General features: G+C 39.9%; 1 protein-coding gene across 5 annotated transcripts in view; it reads left to right on the forward strand.

Moving 5' to 3' along the window:
- Nucleotides 1-22,712, forward strand: part of rptor (regulatory associated protein of MTOR, complex 1) — a 156,552-nt gene that overhangs the window by 18,787 nt on the left and 115,053 nt on the right. For all 5 annotated transcript variants that reach the window (XM_069530538.1, XM_069530534.1, XM_069530535.1 and 2 more), the window contains exons 3-4: nt 314-416; nt 1,719-1,801. In XM_069530538.1, coding sequence (XP_069386639.1) covers nt 314-416; nt 1,719-1,801 — 186 coding nt within the window. The remainder of the gene's footprint in view (nt 1-313; nt 417-1,718; nt 1,802-22,712) is intronic.

Raw genomic sequence — 22,712 nt, forward strand, 5'->3', positions numbered from 1 at the left:
TGGATAATTTCAAAAGAATATTCTGAGTTCAGTGCATGTCTGACAGCAGCAATAATAAATCTTCTTTCTCAGTAATTATTGTGGAGTTCCCCCCTGGGGGAAACACTTAACTTTCACTGCTTCACTTGCTTGTCATTGGCCAGGAGCGGCAGCACAATGTGGTTTACTAGAAAAATGTCCCTGAACACAAGCATGCTCAATCCAGTTACTCAGACGAATAAAGATTTAATGTGCTTTTGAACAACATTGACAATGATGTGAACACTGAAGAGTGATGTGAAGATAATGTTGTGTCCTGTGTCTTCTCTTCCAGATGAAGACGGTCAGTGTAGCGCTGGTGTTGTGTCTCAATGTCGGAGTGGACCCCCCCGATGTGGTCAAGACCTCACCCTGCGCCAGACTGGAGTGCTGGATAGGTGAGCGAGTCTGAAACATGAACATGCTCTTAAAAAAAAAAAAAGTTTTAGAAAATAAACGTTATCACTGACAGTCAAGCAGATGACATTTCTAAGTTGTCCATCTTATACTGAAAAAAAACATATATAGCAAACCATGACAGTAAAAGTTTAGCTTTTACTTTGCAGCCTTTAGGGACATTCTTAGTCTCTCTCATAAGTGCTCAATTCATAACTGCTTTGTCAACAAACCATGAATGAGACCCCACTAGAACCACAACACGTAACACAGAACAAAGACAAAGGAAGCATTTCCATTGAATGGAAACCTCAAAACCACTGTTTCCCTCCCCTGAGACTCCTTTACTCTTGGAGAAGTGAGGGAAGCACATTAAAGTGTGAACACAGCTCTTAAAGTTTCTCAACTTTCTGAGCTGCTCCTGACACTGTGAAGACCTGACGCTTGGTTTTAGAAATGGTGAACTTTCAGAGGTAAAGGCAGAGGTGATGTCCTAAAATACACCAGAGTAGAATATATGGAGTCTGATGCATCTATCTGCAAAAACATGGCGTGACAGACACCAGCTTTTGTTTGGCTGTGGTGTGTGTGGTTGTCCGAGGACTTATTTTACACAGTGGCACCATTACAGGAAATCTTGGTGTTTCAGTGCTCTCTTTCACTGTAGGTTTCTCACAGGAAAAAAAGCAGTGTCTCGAGAGTCTAGATAATGAGTAGAAATTTCATATATTATTCCAAGAAAAGTATATATTTTTCCTTCAAAATGAAACTCTGTGAGACAGAAGATATTACTTGATCTATCAAACACAATCATTAAGTTGTGATAGTGCAACGAAGCCTCATTCATCACAAGAGCAGTGGATGACTTCTCTGCATAAGCGTATCACTATCTCCTGCAAACTTGCCAATACATTAGTCTCTGCCTGCTGAGCGCTATTTGATCCGTCCTCAATCTATATTTTGCTATTCTTCTTGCCATATTGATGCACTCTCATCAATATTTCAACCAGAGGCTGCTGAGATTTTTCCAAACACTGCTTTTGACATTTTCCATTGATGCTGAAAGGACAAACTTGCCTTTGTCATCATAGTGTTATTGTATCTTTTGCATGAATATTAAATATCATTTGCTGCTTTGTTACATTGTTTTTTGGTAAAGCTGTCAGCTAAAAATCTAACACTATATAATCATGGCTGCTTTATCACCTCCAGATGTCTGTAGTTTCACTGTGCCATGAATGTTTTGTGCTTTTTGTGTGTATGTGTGTACGCAGTGTATTTGACTCTCTGTGTCTGCTTGCCAGATCCTCTGTCGATGAGTCCACAGAAAGCTCTGGAGACCATCGGGGCCAACCTGCAGAAGCAATATGAGAACTGGCAACCCAGGGTGAGTGGGTTCACGTGAACCAGCCCCCCTCTTTCTCTTAAATGCTCTTATAATGTCACGAACACACACACACACACACACACACACACACACACACACACACACACACACACACACACACACACACAGCTATTGCATATTACATACGCACTTGGATGAAATGCATACAACAAAACAATGAAGAATTATCGGCCCTCCAAGATTTGACTTTGGCCATATCATATCACCACCGATTGATTTGGCATCCAATAACCCATGTGGTGCGTTCACAGCTAACACGACAACATTATGAGGTCAAACCGAATGCATCACAAATTTTATTCTGGTTAACAAACACAACCGGGGACATCCCTGTACTGGCTGAAGCGATCAAGTTGCTGCGCTGTACATGTTGTGGAAACACCTGGGGAAGCCAGCATCGTTGTGTGTGGCTCCACAAGCCCACTCAGAAGAGCATACAGGGACTGTCACCGGCTCAGACAGGAGCTTTTGCCTAGATGAAGGAAGGCTGAGCAGTGACCGGCTCTGATCACCTTCTAGCTTGCGTCAAATATGTTGACTATCCTATACCTCCGCCCACGTCTTTCCGATTTTTGCCAAATCTGTGAACAAAACGGATAGTGGTAGTAGTTCTGTGTGAGAAGAGGCTTTCTGGAGAGTGGCATCAATTCATTCTTATCATGTAATTTTCTCCAGGTATTAGTTTGTGGACATTTTAAATGTATTTCTTTACACTCATCAATTTATGCAGTTGTAGCTCAGGAGGTAGAGCAGTTCTTCCATTCAACAGAATGTCTGTGGTTCGATTCCTTGCATGCCAAAGTGTCCTTGGGCAAGATTTCTGATACTGAACCTTAAAAATTGCCCCTCACGGCTGTGCAGGCTGTGAATGGTGTGCAACAGATAAAACACAGCATTAAGCAGTGCTTTATGAATGTCCTATTATTGATCATTTGAATGGTTGAATGGTTGAATGGTTTTATTTTGGATATCTCATTGCATCGTCACTCATACTCTTGTGTGTGCACTGTGCCAACAAACACCCACCTGCTCTTGACATTGAATATTTTTTTCTTCCTTTTTTAAAGCTGCATCACATGGGTCTTGTAATTTCAGCTGTTATAAGTGTATGCGTGTGTTCATGGATTCCTATCATTTCTAGCAGCTGCACTACCTCCCAGCTGTAAGTGAGGTCAGTGTTTTCTCAGAGGCTCCTCAGTCGAGCTGCCCCGCTGCCTCCGAGCATCGCAGCCTCTGTGCTGGAGCAGATGCTAGAGGCAGCCTTTCCATCACTCCTAAACACAGATGAAGCGATATTAGTGAAGGTAAAGAAAACAGACGGATGTTAGGCTGTGAGGACAAGCGGGGATGCAGATATGCACTGGAGTAGATGAGAGATGCTGGAGAAAAGACTGATTTGTAATCAGTAACCTGCTCACACAATGTTTGGAAGGAGAGAACTGAGCTTAAGCAACAGGAAATCTGATCCGTGTGACTGACTGTACACAGTGTTAGTGGACAGTGTTTACAAAACATGATGTGATTTTCTGTCATTCCACCATTAGATGTCATTGTAATGTCCCGGGCTGACTAAAATGATACCTGCACTGCCAGCATTGTCCAGATAATTGAGATATGCAGATACTATAGATTTAACAATCCACACTGAATACACGGCACATGTCTCTAAGTATACTTTTTTAACCTTCATTTTATCAGTGAGGTATCTCCATCGGCAACAGCTCAAATTGTCAAATGACTGATTCAATGATTGTCTGAGGAAGACGTTCAAGCTGCTGATCAGGACATCCGAAAAGGTTCTCGATGGACAGTTTCTCATTTCGTGACCAGTTTAGTTTGTAGATGACAGACTAAATAAAAAACATTAAGTCACTATATTTTCTGTAGGCTCCCTCTCTTCTCCAAAAATATACATTTCAGATAATTGCAGTAAACAACATCTTCTAAGGTGGGTCTTTTGGACAGTGACAGCTGTAACTGAGATCAGAGAGGTTGAATGAATTGGTTTCATGCTCGTTATGTGCTGCTGAAAGTTTTGCATATGATGTAAATTTTAAGTAAGAATCCATCTTGCGATTACCATGTTGATGGTAACTAAGCACTAGAAAATCTTATTTCAACTATATTTTATTGAAATAACCCTAAATTCTGCACCAGATGACAACAGTGCATGATGGTGTATGCATTTGACCTCTCCTTCATATATTCCTCTCCGTGCCTCTTGTCAGACACGTGTCCTGTGGGGAGTGGTGAAAGAAATAAGCAAACACTTGAAATTTGATCTGAACGGTTGAGCAGAGCTGCATTTGCAGGTCTTGGAATTTAACTGCATTTCAAACCACCTGTGAATATGGTTTAGATGACTTGATTTGATCAGGCCTTTTTTCTTATGAGAGTTTGCAAGAAAAGCTCTGTTTAGTAAGATATGTGAAAGAAATCAGGTCTCCGGTCTGCTGAGACGAATAGGGATAAGGGAATTTTTTTTTGGCCAGGTGAAAGGGTGGACCTGAAAGACAAAAGGTAAAATAGAGACAGCTTAGTGATACTCAGGGCAACTTTAGTGCAATAGTAGCTGCTGAGTTGCTTGTTAGTAGGAGCTGTGGAATCATACATAAAATAACTGCGTGTGGCTGTTTGGTGAGATGCCACAGAAGTGACACACAAGAGAGACAAGAGGAGGTGGAGGAAGAGACGTCCTAAGAGAGAGCAGCTGAAGAAATGTGGGCTTGTGCTCTGCTGACCTCTGAGGTCAGGTGGTAGGAGTGCAGGAGGAGGAGTGGGAGGCTGAGAAAGCTGTTCCTTTTTTTTTTTTTTTCATACTTTCTCCAGCTCTGCGGCACCACCACAGAGCAGCGTTCGCCGACACACCTTATAAAAACTGTTGATAGAGCAGTCAATTACACCGCAGCTATTTACCTACTCTTTCACCATGATGAGATACCTGGTAGTAAGTTCATTTCAGATGAAGCCAGTCTGTAAATATTTGACCGAATAGCAGATCTGAAATCCTTTAAGTCACTTATCCCACTGTGGTGTTGGTGTGTACGAGCAGCGTTCATCATAGCGAAGCCGCTCAGAGTTTAGCTGTGCCAGCCTGCCATCACGAATTCCCTTCTCTGTTTGCTGCTGTACTCCAACATTAACACTCATGGCCAGAAAATACAGAGAGAAAGGCAAACACCATCTTGGCTGCTGCCCACTCGCTTTCTCTCCCAGCACTCCCTCTCACTCTTTTTTAACATCTCTGACCTTTCTTCATCATTGTTTTCCACGCCACATCAAAGTGAAATATTATTTATTGTAGGCTCTCTCGTGTCCATGCTTCCTTTACATCTGATTTCACCAGTCTTCTTTGTCTGTGTGTTTTTTGCACTGGAGTAAAGAAAAGATATGATACCTCTGGGAGCTTGGAGCTGAGGTCTAATGCAGCACATGCAGATAACATCGCATTCTTTATCGTACTGTTCTTCTGCCACTGTTTTGGAATTAGTTCAGTCAGTCAGATCTGATTTGCTTCGTAATAGTTCATGTTGCTGGTCTACTGGAAGGAATTCTTGTACTGGATTGTGGTGCAACAGCAAATAGAGGTTGAATGGTTGATTTTTCTGCTTGTTGGATTATAATCAGGATTATGCAAAAACTACAGAACGGATTAATTCATAAAACACGGTTGAAGGATGGGACATGAGCCATGGAAAAACCCAGATTTATGGTGCAGTTTTCCTTTTTTCAATGTGGTATTTGTTTTACATTATCGCCAAACATCCCCCAAAAGTCAAGCATATTTAATACCTGCTAACACGTGCAAATTGTTGGTGCTCTCTACTGTTCACAGGACACAAAATAACGAATTACGTGTATATATATATATATATATATGTATGTATATATGTATATGTATGTATGTATGAATGTATGTATGTATGTTAGCCTTGGTAAAGATATGCATCCTCCAAGTGCTCACTGATCTGCTGCGTAAAAGAGGAAGGGCAGAACCCTTTAGTGTAATGAGTGTAGCTGCTGGTATGCATGCTGTTATCAGTGATGAACTGAGCTGTTGCCATATCAACAAAGACTGATATCTGAAGGATTTTGATTCAAAGCAACTTCATTTACCTTTAAACAAACATGGTCAAGGCTGCTGAAAAACCTGTGGCGTTGTCTTTATTACTGTGGGTCTGAGCCATCACAGCATTGCTGTAAATTGTTATCATAGTCATTGTGGCTAAATCTATCGACACATTTTTCCAACATCCAAATCATGCAAGCGCAACATTATTGAAAAATATTAAAACTGTCTACAGACTCCATTGGCGTCTTAAAATTAAAATGTTGACTACTTTAGTGAAAGTTTTTAAATCCTCTTGACTTCTGTCTGTATGACTCCCCGCACACAGATTCAGTTTTTTTGCTGCGTGTATGATCCCTATCCTGCAGCATTAGCATAGCATGCTTGCAGCAGTCACTGATAAAGAACTTGATTGAAGGAGACACCTGACGGCTGTCAGGAGAGCTGATGTGATGCTGTCGGCTGTGGGCACACACTCTACTTATGTCCTCATATTCTGACACTTAAATGTGATGCCGCCACATAATAGTGCAACTTCTCTGACTCAAGTTTGATAACTTTAGGCATGTTTTTCTCCCAATCCATGAACCTAGATAAAGTTTTTTTTAATTTTTGACTTTCAGTCCTCGTACTTTTAATCTTAATGGGTCAGGATCTGATTTGTGGTTTGGGTGTCATGTAGCCTCGTAAAAAGCCGCCAGATGTATCCAGTGTTTCATTTATGAGCTGACATAAGACGTCACATTCCTTTTTTATTAAATAGTAATGTTGTGCATATGGTTTAATTTGTGTGTACGAGATGACTGTGACTGCAAATGGTAACTCATCATTCGTACCACAGTGGTCAGCAGTTTGGGAACTCGACACTTGTGATGGCGATAATGGCAGCATTATTATAGTTTTCGTGCCCTGACCTCACTCACAAGCTCTCAGCACTCTTATTGTTCTGTTGTACGGCAGTATGTATTGTCCATTCCACACCATCATTCTTTTGTTTGTCAGACATTGTTGTTGTTGAACTTCATCCTTGTTCTGCCGTCTGTGCTTTTATTGAGTGCGTCTGTATTGTGCAATATTTGAGTCCAGACTATTTTCAACAGTGGACTGCCTTTGTTTCATGCAGAGACATCGAGGAGCTATGTTAGTGAAATACCTTTCTTCACTTTCAATTTCTCTTTGAGTTTTCCAGCTCAACATGGCTCCTCTGCTCTGCTATTCTCTTTCATGCCTCACTTGTTCTCTTTCATTTTCTTTCTGCATGTCACTCCTTTTTCTCTTTTCTCTCCCTCTCCTCCATTACAAGTTTTGAAGTCTAGTTTAAAATTCTACCCTCTTGCCTTGCTAGATGTTTGGTAGTTACTGAGGTGAAATGCACCATACATGTGGTAGTCTTGTCATGGCTTACATCGCTGAACATGTACACTAGATTTACTGTCCTCTGTCCAGTATCATTTTCTTTTCTCCTTTGGTCAGTCTTTTATCTGTCTGTATGCTGTCATCCCTCTCTCCCGTATCTCCCTCTCCTGCCTGATTGCACTCTGTAACCCCCGTGCTGTTCACTCTGCGAACAGTTTTTGCATAATTTATAAAGGGGCTGCAGCTCAAACCCTCTGCTTTTCATTTTTTAAATATTTTTTTTCTCTTATCACCCTGGATCAACCAAACCATACAGCGGAGAAAGAATTCCTTGCGTGAAATGATCATACATGATTGGAGCACTCATTGGTCAGAACAATAATACCAACAGTTGGACAATCAAGAAATATTGCCAACTTAAATATGGTTCTCGGTAGCTTTTCCTACTGCAGTCACTGAGCCACTGTTTACATATTAGACTAGATGCCCCAACCAACACTACCCAACACTTTTTAAAGAAAGGCACGGTTTCAGCTCTGTTTGGTGGAAAGTACCGTTATCTGTTCATGAGACGTTTCCTAATAACAGAAGACTGCTTATTGCCTACACTTGTAGTGTAATGATCATTGGTGTATGATAGTTCATCAGATGGAGAAAAAAAAAATCACTGGATGATGATAAAACAACCAAACCAAACAGGCGATAAATGCCTCTGTGGCCAGCAGAAGGGAAATGTGATTTGGTCACATTCATTGTGTGTGTGGGCTGATTAAGTAATAAAGCTAAGAATATGATTTGGCATGCACTGTCACGAAACTAACCCAAATTCAAATCAAAAAAGGTTATCGGAAAATAAGTGTGGATCACTTCACACATTCTTATTTCTGTTGTAAATCCTGGCCAAGAAAAGAAAAAGAAATTTTCATTTCATGGCTGTGCTGGTTATAAGACATCAGTATTTCCTGTCCACATGTCCAACTCAATAACCAGCACCACTGAATTCCCTGTGAGGACTCCTCATAGCTGCCAAATCATTTAAATCCCATTTGAATTCATTGAAAACCAGTGCGTGCTGGAAGCTGCTGAGTGAAGAACAGGATGCGGAAACCATCTTAATGATCTGCCCTCACCTCTCCTCATGCACCAGTCCAAAAGCAGCCACAGAGAAAACCATTAGCCCACTGTAAAACCTATAGACATTCCACCAATACATCTATAAACAATGTGCTTATGAGGAAGGCTAAAGTTCATAGCCATTCTCTGGTGGGACAGAAAGAGTTATTGATCAGTCCTCTCACTGATGCAGATCACCTAGTAAACATCTCAGTGAATGACAGTTTGAAGAGCAATCTTGTGTTGATGATTGGATGGAGATTACTCCAAATTACTCGAGTTGAGGTGTTGCATAATGGAGAGTATTAATTATCAATTGTAGTAATGCTTTGCTAAACTAAGAGTTGGAACCATGCACTTAACAAAGATGGATGAAATGACTGCTCTCCAAAAGTGAAGCCAAAGCGTCTCAATTGCCTCCCTCTCCCTGTTAGTGGATGGGACATGGACCAACCTAAAAAGTCCAAATACATGTCAAATCATTTTTTCTCTGAGAAAATATTGGGAAGAAGAGGATACGCTTCATCTATCAGTCCAAAATGGCATTGGGTTTTGTGGATCCTTGTCTCTGTCAAGCTGTAATCTTGACTGGCACGAGGATCTTGACTGAATGTTAATAAATGGTTGTAAATGCACAGTGTTGTCATACAGGACATTTACATCTTTCTGAAGTGATTGGATCACAAGTGGAGATCTCTAAGTACAAGTGTGAACGCACGTGATTGAACGCACGTGATTGAACGCACGTGATTGAACAAACGTGATTGAACGCACGTGATTGAACAAACGTGATTGAGTTCTAATTGCTCAGTCTGGGACGCATATGGCCATTTTATAACTGCAAATGTGTCCTGGACCACATTTAAACTGCTGATTGTCAGCTGTTATAGATGATGCCCTGCATGTGCAGCATGTTAAATGCATAATAAGTGAGTGGATGAACACTCTGAGCCAACAGCATTATGCCAAAATAGAATATTTGGTTAATTATAGTTTCTTTTTGGACCGGTTTCAGCTGGTTCAGTGTTCACCATGTGTGCACTGGATGGAGTAAATAGACTAATGGTCTCATTCCCTGTTGCTGATTAATTGTTAAAGTGATCCCATAATTTAATTTTAAGCCACCATATTCTTGTCATACCAGGCCAAATGACCTCGCGAATGTGTTTTCTTTCATATTGGTGTGAAAAAGAACACATTCTTCCCCTCATGCTCTCGTTTTCAAAGTTCACACTCATACCTATATAGTCACGACAAACATGTTACCAACAAATTCCTCTTTGTACATCCAGCACACATTGAATATCACTATCATTCACATTGAGGTGTGTCTCTTGAGCTGTGGACAAACGTGTGTCCAATTTTCACTCCTATTTTAACTGCGGTTAACCTACTCCAGAGGGAAATAGCTGGCTCTTTAGCTGCTAAATGCTTCAATTTCTTCATCCCCCTGTCACTGACTCTGTGTGTCTGCTGGTTGGATCTGTGCAGGTGTCATACAGTAAGCTTATCAAAACTATTTTTGCTGAAAACAGCTTTCTAAATCTGGATATCAGGTTGATATCCAGGTTTTTTTTTTTTTTAAGTAATTATAAATGCAGCCTGTCAGTAAAGTACATTGGTGTAAATGTATGTGCCCCAGTGTAGCAGCAGTTTATTGAAATGATCTTGCCATACTGATGTCTAAACTGTGACTCACCTGTGTCTACACTCAGTGAGGTTCACTTGGAGCCAAATGGTGAATGTGTGACTATTACTATTACATGCAGTGTGTATGTGCGTGCGCGTGCGGTGGGAGCTTATTAAATGTGAGTGCATGTGTTGGCATGAATCTTTTGAGAGGATGCAGAGCAGGAGGGGACAGCACAGGAGGCCAGGATGTGACTCAGTGGACAAGGATTAGAGATACACCCACCTTTCATTCAGCCATTTTTAATTTAGCCATATATAAAAAATTTCGCTGTGACTACGTGTCCACGCCAATCCAACAAGCCTCCAGTTGAGCAGTGCGTGGGAACCGGTGCATGTGTGTTTAAGGAAAATGGTAAAAATGCAGAATGGATCAAATCAGCATAGGACTCTGGGAATCTGAACTGTGGAACAGAGGGATGACAGAAGACGTCCATCCGTGAAAACAATTCTGTGTCTTTGCGAGTCATTGGAGAGACACTTCACTGCCTGCCACCAAACTTTTTCTTTGCACACTGATCATCCAGAGTGTATGGTTGACACGTTACTGTCTTATTACTAGCACGGCTCTACCCACCCAGCTGTAGCTGCACTATTGAATTCAGTTGCTCTTATTTTCTGTGCTTTGAGTGTAAGTGTCTCTTAAAATTGTTCAGTCCCGCCAGGCAAATGGCCAATTAAACGCAGAATTTTTTTAAGGTCATACAGAGCACAATTGGCACTTTAATTTGTGTAAGATTATTAAAAAAAGAAAGCAAGTTGTTTAAGTTGATTAGACTTTTAACTTCAAGGTTAAACTTGTCATAATGGACTACAAAAATCTAATCATCAGGCTGGTTGGGCAATTGGATGTAGATATTGTCTATCGGTGATTAGCAGAGCCCAACATGGGAGATTTGTCATTTTATTTTGCTAATATAATTGTCTACCTCCGAGAATTCATTCAACTGTAAATGAACTTGTGAAGTAGCACATTACATAAAAAGATTATATAAAATAGTTTTATAATTATAATTAACATTTTATATATTCATTCATTCATTCAGTCCATCCTGGCTCACCTCTCTCTCTCCGACACCATGACGTCTCTGCCCCGCTACAATTTAAACATTGATTTTGTTTGAACCCACCAACACATTATCAACACCGATCATCACAAAATGATTGATACTTTCCTGAAATGAGTGAAATCCTTCTTCATATCTTTGCACGTTCATTCTTTTAAAGTGCTCCACAACTGAGGCTCGATTTTTTTTTTTTGTTCACAGTTAAGAGAGGGGATTCAATGGTAATCACGACAGAGGTGGGCCACACTCAATGGAAAGAAGTCCTCGTAAGTGACTTCTTGTTATTGAGTTCATTGGGAATTCAATAAAGGAGTCAATGGCACAAATAAATGTTGAATAAACCTTGTGATCTTATTGACCGTCTGGCTAGTGTGAGTAACTAGTACTAGCATTTTCCCTGTTGGCTCTTAGTATGTTACCAAGCTTCTAGCACTATGGAAACATTTTACTGTACCACTTTTTGGTTGAACTATCAGTCCAGAGTTTCATGGCAAAATAAGTGTTGCAGTGGATTCACCATCAGAGTCCCACTAGTGATAAGGGACTAAACCAAACTAATTAGCTAATACATTTTCCAATCGCCCCTCAGTACATTTGTTAGCCAAGAGAGGTACGCTTTTCCTCTTTAATTTAAATAGTGGGGTTAGTTAACCCAAAATTGAAGATTCACTCATTATCTACTCACCACTACTCATCCGTAAGCCCCAAGCTCTCAATAGTGTGACTAATGAATTAGCAACGAGTTTGTTTGTGATAAACTTGATGTAGATCTATTGTTTTCAAAGCTTTGAACAATCATTGCAGTCAAAACACCAAATATACAGAGGGCTCCTTGTTCTGTTACCAGCAGTTCCCGTTATGAGGCATTGCGGTCTAATAATTATTAAGTATTTTTTTTCCCCTAAAGTGGCTTGAATTAAAGAGTGAGCTCTTCTAATTATGCACGAAGCGGATTGTGACATCAGTCTTCACGGCCCCACTGTCACATAAGTGAAGAATAGAAAGTCACAACACTGAGACGTAGCTGCTCTGTCAGCTGTTACCCAGCATCCTTCACTCCAAATTCTCTCCCACTGTCAGTCAAGTTCATTGTCCTTCATATTGGCCTTGATTGCCTCTGAATGCTAGAACCTGCACCTCTCAATCTGCAGTAATTAGTAAGACGGCTGTCTGCATTGACCGTTAGTGTCCCCTCTGCTTCTTCAGTGTTCGGCTAATGGCTCCCCTGGCCCCCCTTCTCTCTCTCTAATGGCCTGCTCTCCTCACATGGTTTCTGTCTGTCTCAAGGCAGTGTGGGATCTCTGTATCAACGACCTGACCAGCGGTGGCCTTTTAATGGGCTCATTTTACATCATGATTTCTGCCTTGCTGTCCATCCTTAAATGTAATCACACTTAACCCTGAAATAAAAAAGAGCTTCTTTTTCCCAATGGCAGATGGCCACTGCTTGTTAGGAGTGCTGAAGATGATGTGGGGCAGATTTCATTACCTTTTCCAAGAGGGTAATCAAACACCCATCTGGGAGATGTTGAATTAAATGACAGGTCTGCTGTTGTGCTGTGCTGATACTCTAGGTCTGTGTGTGTTTTTCACTTTTATTTTGACGGCACCACACCTAAGTAACATCTTGAATGCCGGTTCTTTGTTATTCTTATGTGTCTGGTGTGGATTCAAGGGTAATATACTGGCAGTAAATATTGCTATTATTTGTGCAATCACAGTAAGATATGAAAAAATTCTTGCTGTAAAGTGATGCATCTTCTGACTTTATGTATTCCTACTCTAAAGGTCTTTTTGATACTCTTGCTTGCTTGCGGGATAGGAGTTTCAAATTATCTAAACATTGAAATATTGATAAATCAAAAACACATTTTAAGAATTTCTTTATGAGAAATACTTAAGTGTGTCCTCAGTTTGTTTACATTGTGCATGAGGACACAACACACACTCCTATAAAGTTCTCACTTTTTCAAATAGTTAAGTTTGAATAAACTTGAACTAACTAATTATATTTATTTGAATTGACACATATTTGATCTTCGTGGTGTTATTTTTGACATCTCCAGTGTACAACCAAAAAATTCCACACATTTATTCTGAGATGTTTGATGCTGAGTTGTGTCGTGATCATCTGATTAGCACAAATTCACTAGCTAGTGTCCATCTCCATTTTAAGTTATAGTTTAATTTAGCTATGACAGTGAATTTAATGAGCGCCCTCCTCTGGACAACAAGTTACTACAACATTTAGTTTAAGTTCAGTTCTTCGAAATATCTGTCTTTTCACACCACTCTGCTGATTGACAGTTTGTGGCACTGGCAAATGTAGCAGTGTGCCACCAAAGGTATCGAGTGAAACTGCTCACAGGTAAACAATAATGAAAACAAATCAATTTTGTAATGTTGCAAAGGGAATTGTTTAGGACAGTTGTGTTTGTGATACTTCAAGGACGCACACACTCATTCAGTGCAAGGGCACCTCAATGTCATTTCTGAAAGTTGAATGTGTGTTTTTTTAGACTGAGTGAAATACAGCAGTGAATGACTCGACTTCATTCTTTTTTTGTTATTGTCGTGCATGGCCTCGATTCTCTAGCCGCTCTACAGGAGCAGATCTAAGCCCCTGCTTCCACTGTCTCTCCATCATAGCGTGCAAGTTATTCTTTCTGTGGACATTATGCTGATTATTTACTGAATTAAATGCAATTTGTTCACACCATAACACCAAATATCTCTGATAGCATTTGTAGCCATGTAAAAAAAAAAAAAAAGCCCAAACTTATAGAATGTGAACCATATTATTTTTCGTACTAACATGAGAGAGTCTAGAAAATCCTCCAGGAACCATGAAGTTCAGCCGTGTGGAGTTTGGCAGGGTTTCCTTCTTCTTTCTTGTCCCTCAGCATCATTAAATGGAAGGGAGAGTCTTTTCAGGATTAGAGGGGTTTGTACACTGCCATCGGCTGTGGACAATTGATCATTATACATCTCTACACTCCACTTCTCCACTCTCCCTCCTCCTTTACTCGCTGTGCTTTTCTTTTAGACCATGTCCACTCTAAAGCTCTAATCTCTCTCTCATCCTCAACTCTTTCCTCTCCTCGCCTATTCCCTCTTCTCTCTTTGTCTCCTCATCTCATTTTCATCTCATCTTCACTCCATTTTGTGTTACTGTACCACATATCCCCATCTCTCTGCAGAGCAGGGATTTAATTAAAACTTATGAAGAACACATCTCACAGGGTAAAGATTGTGTGTAAAATGAAATAAAAAGTCTGCCTGACATTTTTAAGTGACATTGTTATGTGAGAACTTATTCAGTTTGATTGGAAATCACTATGTAAAATGGATAAAATGAGGAGTAATGATGTTGGGTGTGTTAATATTTGGCATACGATAATATTGTATAAACAACCCAGCATCTCCGAAACTTTTTTGTTCCCACTAACATTGTGAGTGTTAGAGGGGAATTGATAATTATAACGAGTTGAGCAAAACTCTCTTTCTGTCTGAGCACGTCGCAGAAATGGCTGATTATGGCTCTGTCTCTTTTGTTGCCTGTCTGCTCGCTGTGCGATTGGACAAAAGTTTAATTGACAGCTGCATGCAGAGACCTCAGTAATATCTATCAAACGCAAAACAGAAGAAAGAACAAAAGACCTGACATCTGCACCCGAGTCTGTAAGAACACATTTTGAACAACAGGAAACTTGATTGTTTCTGTACAAAGTAATTTATAGAACTCGTTTCAAACTGAAAACCAGCACCAACATTTGTCAAACTCAAACACTTGGTCTTTTCCCCCCTCCTGACACTGTTAATCATTGCTTGCTTTCAGTATGATGGTGCCCACACACACAACAGCCCCTCTGGGAAGAAATCACTAATGTCTAGAAGCAGTTTTTTGTCTTAAGACGGGTTCACTGTGGTTTCTAGATCCTCTAATGGGTTGCAAAGTGGCAGGGGCTGTTGTTTTACCCTCTTCTTTATCAAAATGTCAGTCAAACTGTATATACTTAATGTAAAATGTGGTACTCACAGTTTAGTTATCAGTTCTTTTTTCTGTCTGAGAAATTTCTTGATGGTCTTTATGTAGAGAATATGGTCATGATCTCAGTGATCCAACTAAACAGCTTTGCCCAATCCCTTTTGTACAGATGTCCATTTACACACAGCAATAACCATAGTCGGTTATGAGACGGGCTCAAGTCAAACTGTCAGTATACATATTTGTTTGTCTCCGTGTTTCACTTCTGTGAGATGTACAGCCACAGCTTATCCCATACCACCTGACTGTGACTTGTGACCCTCTCGTTTGGCAAAAAGCTTGAGTTTTCAACTCTGTCCGTCAGCAATATTAAGTTTTAGCTTCTGTGAAATGTCATCAGGTTTTTCTCATCAAACCTGAGACAAAAGATACACAATCCATGAAAAGCTTGTCAATCAAACTTAATCTCGGTGTAAATGATACTCACTTATCAACATTTACTTTTTCAACAGTTGTCCCAACATATATTTACATTGTCGGTCATTGAATCAGTTATAAGATAGAATGGGTGGAAAAAGGGATAAGAAAAGAGTTCAGAGGATGGTATTCAGAACAGCCAATCCACAAGTGCAACCAGCATAATGATGACAGATAGTGACTCTAGCTGTCAACACTGGAGAAGCTTATCTCTATATTAGGCAGTCACACTAATAGGAAGACTCCAGCCACATATTAAGATTGATTTGGTGCATTTAATAACCAGGTGAACATCCTAAGTTTGCCACCAGACCTCATTGTTTTCTCTCCCAGCTCTCCCCGAGTGATGGATTGAGTCAGAGGAGCAGAAAAAATCTCTTACTCAGTTGATTAACTGTTTACATCTCTGAATAAAAGCAGCAGCTCTATACCTAAAACATTTACTCATCTTTTCTGATGCTTGAGTGAGTTCTCAGATCAGCACACAATAAACCCTGCATCCTTGTCTCAGTGGAACAATGTTAAAAAGATATTAGAAAGATTAGAAAGATTAACAACTAATCAATTATAAAAATAATTGGCAACTAATTTAGTTATCGATTAGTCAGGTCTGTTCTAATGCATGGCACACACTGTAGCAACATCTACTGGAAAGGGTAAAATGTAGCTTCTGTCTTTTTAACCGATTAAGTAAAGAATAGAGAATAACGAAAGATGAATCGATCATCAAAATAATAGCTAGTTGCCTGAACTTGCCGCACAAAGAAAGACCATTCTATAAGCCATGTGCTTTAACCCTGAGTATCCTCGGTGTTATGCGACACTGTATTGATCCACTTGGAGAAATTCTATTTTGGTTTTTCGTCCCTTTCACAGGGAGGTCAGAGGTCAGGGTCAGGTACACTGTAGTGTGACAGGGATTCATTGTCTCAATGGGATAATGAAGAATAGCAAGACATTCAGTTTCTCAGGGAGATGCTCTGTGATGACCCTTTGTTCAGTCCTCTCTGCAATACGGAAATTCGGAAAAGACAACTTTCCACTTTTGGTCGGAGAATATAAAAACACAAGGTGATGTTTTCAGTTGAATGCTTTCAGTGAATTACAGTGTATCGCTGCCAAACATTCACATCAGCTTTGGTTAACTTTTACATGTCAATTGAAACCTTCTTAACACTGACCTTGTTGGTGATGGAAAGCCACCGAAACCAAAGCAGAGGAAGCTGTCAGTACGTGTTAAGTTGGACAAGCATGCAAGTCTCAGCAGGCGGGCAGACCATTTCCTACCAAGCTACTGCCATAGATTGAATCCAATTCAGTTGGAAACCTTGGGACACCTGGAGATGTCCGCATGGCTGTGTTGTTTATACTTGCATTCAGTATTCCTGTTGTGTGGTTTCATGTGAGCCTCTGAAAACATCTTTACATAGGTCTGCTTATTACTTTTGTGTATCTTTCAAGAAGTATTCCTTGTTTTAGCTGGTTTGCTAACCACCAATTAGTAAAGTACTGTCTTAAAGGAATACTGGGACTGGCAACCAGCGACACATTTCTGACTGGGTAGCTTTTTATCAGTTTGTTTGCCAGATACATAATTGTGTATGTCCCAATGCCACCAAACTTCTAGCACCACCAGTTTTGCAATGAAGTGCAAATTCACTTTTCTGTCCCACTTTTTCCTTTGACTAGATTATTAGTCTGGTTTCAGCCATGTTTATAACCTTGTGTACATGATCCTAACATTACCTTGACCATTTCTGTACCAACCGAGATACCTCAGTACTTAAGGATGAACACATCACTAGCACTCTGATGGGTTTGGCTGCACTCACCAGTAATAAGAGATGCAATAGTACCATTTAATGCATAACTACGAGTCAGACTTCCTTTTTTATCCCAGTGTCCATTACACTACTGTGTTCCTGGAGTTTAGGGTGCTGATGGAAGATGTTGATCAGAAACATGAATTAGATTCATCTGTTGATGCACTCCAGCTATTTCCAGCATTCGATTTTCTCCAACCAATACAAGAGCTTATCCATCTTATTAAACCACAATGGAGCTCAAATGTTCTAGTAAAGTAGATGAGTGGACACATTAAACAACATCAATCAACTGCAGATTTCCTTCAGAAACTTACTGTGGGTTATTTGGTGTAGATTTCAGAATGAAGGGAAACATACTGTCGATGCATCAGTGGGTATATTTATAGGATGTATGATTCAGTCTACTTGAAAGCAGATCACTTTTCACTGTTGGAAAGTGTTTGCTTCCAACCTCTTTTGGTTATTGTGCTAGGATGGTAGCCTATTTAACGATAGGATTCGAAGATTTTGGCTGCACACAGATATCTTTATTCTGTAAAATATGTTTAATTAATTAAATTATTGTTGGCATTTAATATACTTTCAGTGTAGTATAAGGAGATTGCTGTTATGCGAGTGTTGGGGATGCAGTGGTTATGAAAATCTGGACTTTTCCATTTGTTTAATTTGTCAATTTGGCTGATAGCCATTATACCAGTGCCATTTTTTGAGATGTAATTATTCCTGCCTTGGGGCCAGGGCATCAGAGAAACAGTCATTATATTCATTAAAATTAAACAAACATTTGTAACAGCTTCCAGTCTTTCATCACACAATTCTCTGAATTTCTCTTTGGATACGGACACATTCAATCAGACACATTTATGAAACAAACTTTAAATTGTATTGAATTTTGTGAATAATAGTTTCAAAAGCCTTTTTAGACTGCTATACAACTACCTGCTCAATGAGAAGAATTCGTCATTACTTCACCAACTTCCCTATTACTGACATTTGAAGAAGGCTGGTACCTTTGGCTCAACAGCCAAAAAATGACCTCTGAGGGAAAAGCCTTCACATAAGTGGACTCTTATAATATTTGCAGGTCCTCCTCTGAATAGTAATGATAAAACACAATCGACTCCTCCTCATTGCCTAATTCTTAAGCTGCTTTCAGACATGCACTGAACTCAGGAGATCTTATGCAGCTTCTCCCAAGGAGGTTGATGTGTTAATGCAAATGTCTGAGTTAGAGCCTCCAGACTTTCTGCAAACTTTCTCCACCTGGCCCCCTAGCGTAAAGTTTGCAGGAAGTTCGCAGAAGTCGATGTGACAACACAGTAGGAGATCCCCCGCTGGATTCAATGAGCTAGTGGGGGGTGATGGCGCTTCTAACACGGACGCTAAAAAGGAGTGGGGGGGGGGGGGGGATCTCTGGGTGAAAAAGTGGTGTTACACATGTATAAAACACAGACGGAGATATCAAGAGAGTTTGTGACAGATGCTATTGTAAGTGTGCTGTAAACAATATCACGTGATCTCCACAGTGGAATTAACACATCACTTCCTGCCTCTGCCTGCTGCACCTCTCCTCTCCTGAATCCTGTGGAGGATTTGTTGCTGTTGTCAACACGTCTGAGCAGAGAACCCCCTGCTGAAAACAGCTTTAGTTAGATGCATGTTTTACTTTATTAAGTCCCTGTGCCCTTTTTTTGCAGCTCATTATATTTCTCTACTCATCCAAGATGTTAGATAAAGAGCTGAGCAGGAAATACAATTCTACTACTAATATGAATAATAACAATTGAATACACTAATGGGAAAATGATGCAAACATTGTCTTGACTTTGAGCTATCTGCGACTCTGACCATCTGTGATCATCTGTGTCTGTACAACCCAAGTAATTATTAGTGTTTTGTTGCATGGGAGTGTAATTCCTCAGCCAAAAGTCTGATAAAACACACAATAATAGCATTTTCTTGAAAAAAGCAATGGCCACTGTAATCTTGAAGTAAAAATCTGGGGTTATGACAGCCCTAATTCTGCTTTAACAGTTCATTCTGCCAATGTGGGCCATTTAATTTGCATGAGCGTTTTCATTTTGACATTGGTTTCACGTTTAACAGCTCTGATTCACCAACACTTTTCTTTTCTGTGTTTGTTCCCCCTTGTTTGTTGTTTTGAGTCATGTAATCTGAAGTGAAGGAAACATTGAGGAATGCATGTTGTTGTCAGTCTCCTGAGAAATATCAACCAAATGTGCATTATGCACATATTAAGTGATTCTTTTTAATGCTGCGGCACTGCTTTTGTTATTTGTTTATTATTGATATTTTCCCATGAGTAATTCAGACTCCCAGTTGCTTGACAATATGAAATAAAGGACATGTTTTTTCCAACCAGATTTCTTATAAGTGCATCGTAACAGTCTTGCAAATATGGGAAACCGAACTAGTTGTCCCAAGGGATGTCATGGATTTCCTGTGAATGCTTTTAGGCTCCCTCCCCCTGTCTTTTTCCTGACATAACATACTGCCAATCTAATAAAGACATCTTGAGCTTCTTTCTCAATGTCATTATGTTAAATGCGATATGAATGGAGCCTCTTGTGCAACCATTACTCCCTTCAATGGAGAGAGATGCTCTCTTACTCATTGCTTAAACACCATAGCCACATCCAAAAAGGCTATTAGATTGGATGATGTGGGAGCTATTCTTAGTGACAAATGCCTTCCTAAGTTTTCCAGGAATGAGGCAGGAGGGCAGAAAATACTCCAGCTAGTCCATTTCCTAGCTGGAAGGCCTGGTGGGAGGGGGAGGAGGAGGAGGATGGTAGTGGGTGGGTGTGTCTACACAAACACACACACACGACTGCATGCATGCACAATGTGGCCCCTAAGGCTGGAGTTGGAACTACACAAACACACAAAGCTAGTTCATTAATCACGGCAACGAGGGCTCGCCTGACATCCACATGCTTCCATCTCTCTTTCGCGTAAACACAGTACACACATTCATATATTACCACCTCAATTAGAAGTGTTATTTAAAAAAGGGTATGATGGCCTTGCTGTGAGCTGTACACGCCCAACATCACACTTTCTGTGCACGTGCGTGTATTTTTCTTTTGTTACTTTGCTCGTGAGTCTTAATTCTAAAAAAAATGATTATGTAGATGGTTTGTAAGAAATAGAGTAAAAAAAAAAACAAAAGACACACACATCACACTGTTATTTGATCAAAAATCTTGCTGGTAAAATTGATGATAATCCAGTGGCACTGCACAAGAAAACAGTAATAAAGGAGTATAAATGAATAATATAAAACACCATGACTTATCATTTTATAAGCATCATCAGACATAATTCCAATACAACAGCCCTGTAATGAATCCAGTCCACAAAAACTATATTTGTGAAAATAATACAATAACCTTTTTATATTCAGATATTGCAGGTCATTATCAATCTCATTCCAGACATTTCAAAATGTTTTCGCAATTCAATTGTTTTCAATTGTAATTTTTTACTAGTGATAAATAGTTTTTTTTTAATCACATTTAAGCCTGTTTATCAATGGAACAAATACAGTTTGTGTAAGTGTATGCATTAGTAAAGTAAGATTCAGTGATTTATTCTAAGGTAAGGATTTATTATCTTATTGAACCTGGATTCAGGCGAGTAAACACACAGGAAAAACAACTTATTGGCTACGGTTCAGGTCTTTTTTCACTTAGGTCACGATGCTTCTGAGCTATTGACACTGTGAGTATTGCAGCACTAATGAGGAGACACAACACATGTAAGAACACTATTATCAATGCACATGCATAATACAAATACAGAAAAAAGCAACAAATACACATACAAGCATGGGCACCGATATACACACATTTGAACCCAGAGGTAATATATTAGATCCAGCTTGGGTTTATATAGATCCATTGATCTAGTTATAAATATGTTTGTGAAAGCACTCAGTGCTCCTGCAGAGTTATTATAAGGAACTAACGCGGTCGATACAGACGTGGAAATTAGGAGTGTGTGAGAGAGAGAGAGAGATGCTCAGTTGTGTGTTATTGCTCTGTATGTGTGTGTCTGATTGTGTGTGTATGTGCGGGTCACTCTCAAAAGCCTCTGGGATTGAGGAGACTCTTCCTTCGCTGGAGCACAGACCTGGCAGACATCCTGTGTGTTACTCAAATAACATGCATGTGTTTGTGGTGGATCCCGCTTGTTGTGTACAGAATTACCTGCTATTCCTGAAGGGAAGTGGATTGATTGTGTCCCATCCAAGCAGCGCTCTGTTTGTGTGTCACATTACCCTACTGCTCCAGATTCTAAAATTAACCCCAAACCCACCTTTTTTCCTCTCTAATCACATTCTTTTGTTGTATCTATGGCTTGAACTATTTTTAGTTATTTTTTTCGTTTTACATTTTCTCTACCACCAAGGTGACTTTTTTGATTGCTAATTTTAATTAAATAATTCAAAAACTGCTGGAAAAGGCCAAAAATCTTTGTTATTCGGGGGCAATTGAGAAAACTCCTGTAGATTAAATTTCTCAATCAACTTATTCCAGCACTACTTTGTAGAAACAAAACAATATGAGGGTTGCAGTGGTGATTGTTATATCTACCTGCTTTCATCTTCCTTTGGCTCTAATTGTGCGGTTTCCTATCAACAGTGCTAAAGTGGTTTAGCATTGCTGCCCAGCTTCTCAGTCAGACTCACAATGGAGAGTTAAAGAAAAGATGTGGAGCTCTTGATGTGGAGCTATTGTCTTTTTCTCCCTCAATTGAAATCTGGTGTCTACACGGCAGCTCAGGAATGAGGGTTCAGTCACAGACTGCTGTGTTATGCTTGTTAAGGTGAACGTAACCTTGAATCTTTACAGGAGCAGACACACATTGTTTTCATTTTGGCGTCTTCAGCACAACTGACCTGAGTGACTTCGCTTGAAGCAACTTCTCAGGCCTTAAAGCTTTGTACAACTACAAGGGAAAGTGTTCCCCTTTAATACAAAAGACAATAAAAAATAACAAAGCATGTTTTTTTCCCATAACATGAGCTTGAATACTTTTCACCAGAAATATCCCTGATGTCCCATTTCATTTGTAAACGACAAAATTAATATGACAGATGTTTGTTTCTTTACTTTAGTGGTTAAGCAGACATTACGCAGGATTATAGGGTCTCACAGCACAAGTGACAGTAATATGTTTGTTTGGGCTCCAGATCAATACTAATTCTAACTTACTGCTCTACTGCTGCAGTCATTTATGGAGGGAAGTGCCTGTGAGCAAGCATCGACGTCACAAAACG

The sequence above is a fragment of the Paralichthys olivaceus genome, chromosome 8, assembly GCF_024713975.1.
Source record: "Paralichthys olivaceus isolate ysfri-2021 chromosome 8, ASM2471397v2, whole genome shotgun sequence".
Classification (NCBI taxonomy): domain Eukaryota; kingdom Metazoa; phylum Chordata; class Actinopteri; order Pleuronectiformes; family Paralichthyidae; genus Paralichthys; species Paralichthys olivaceus.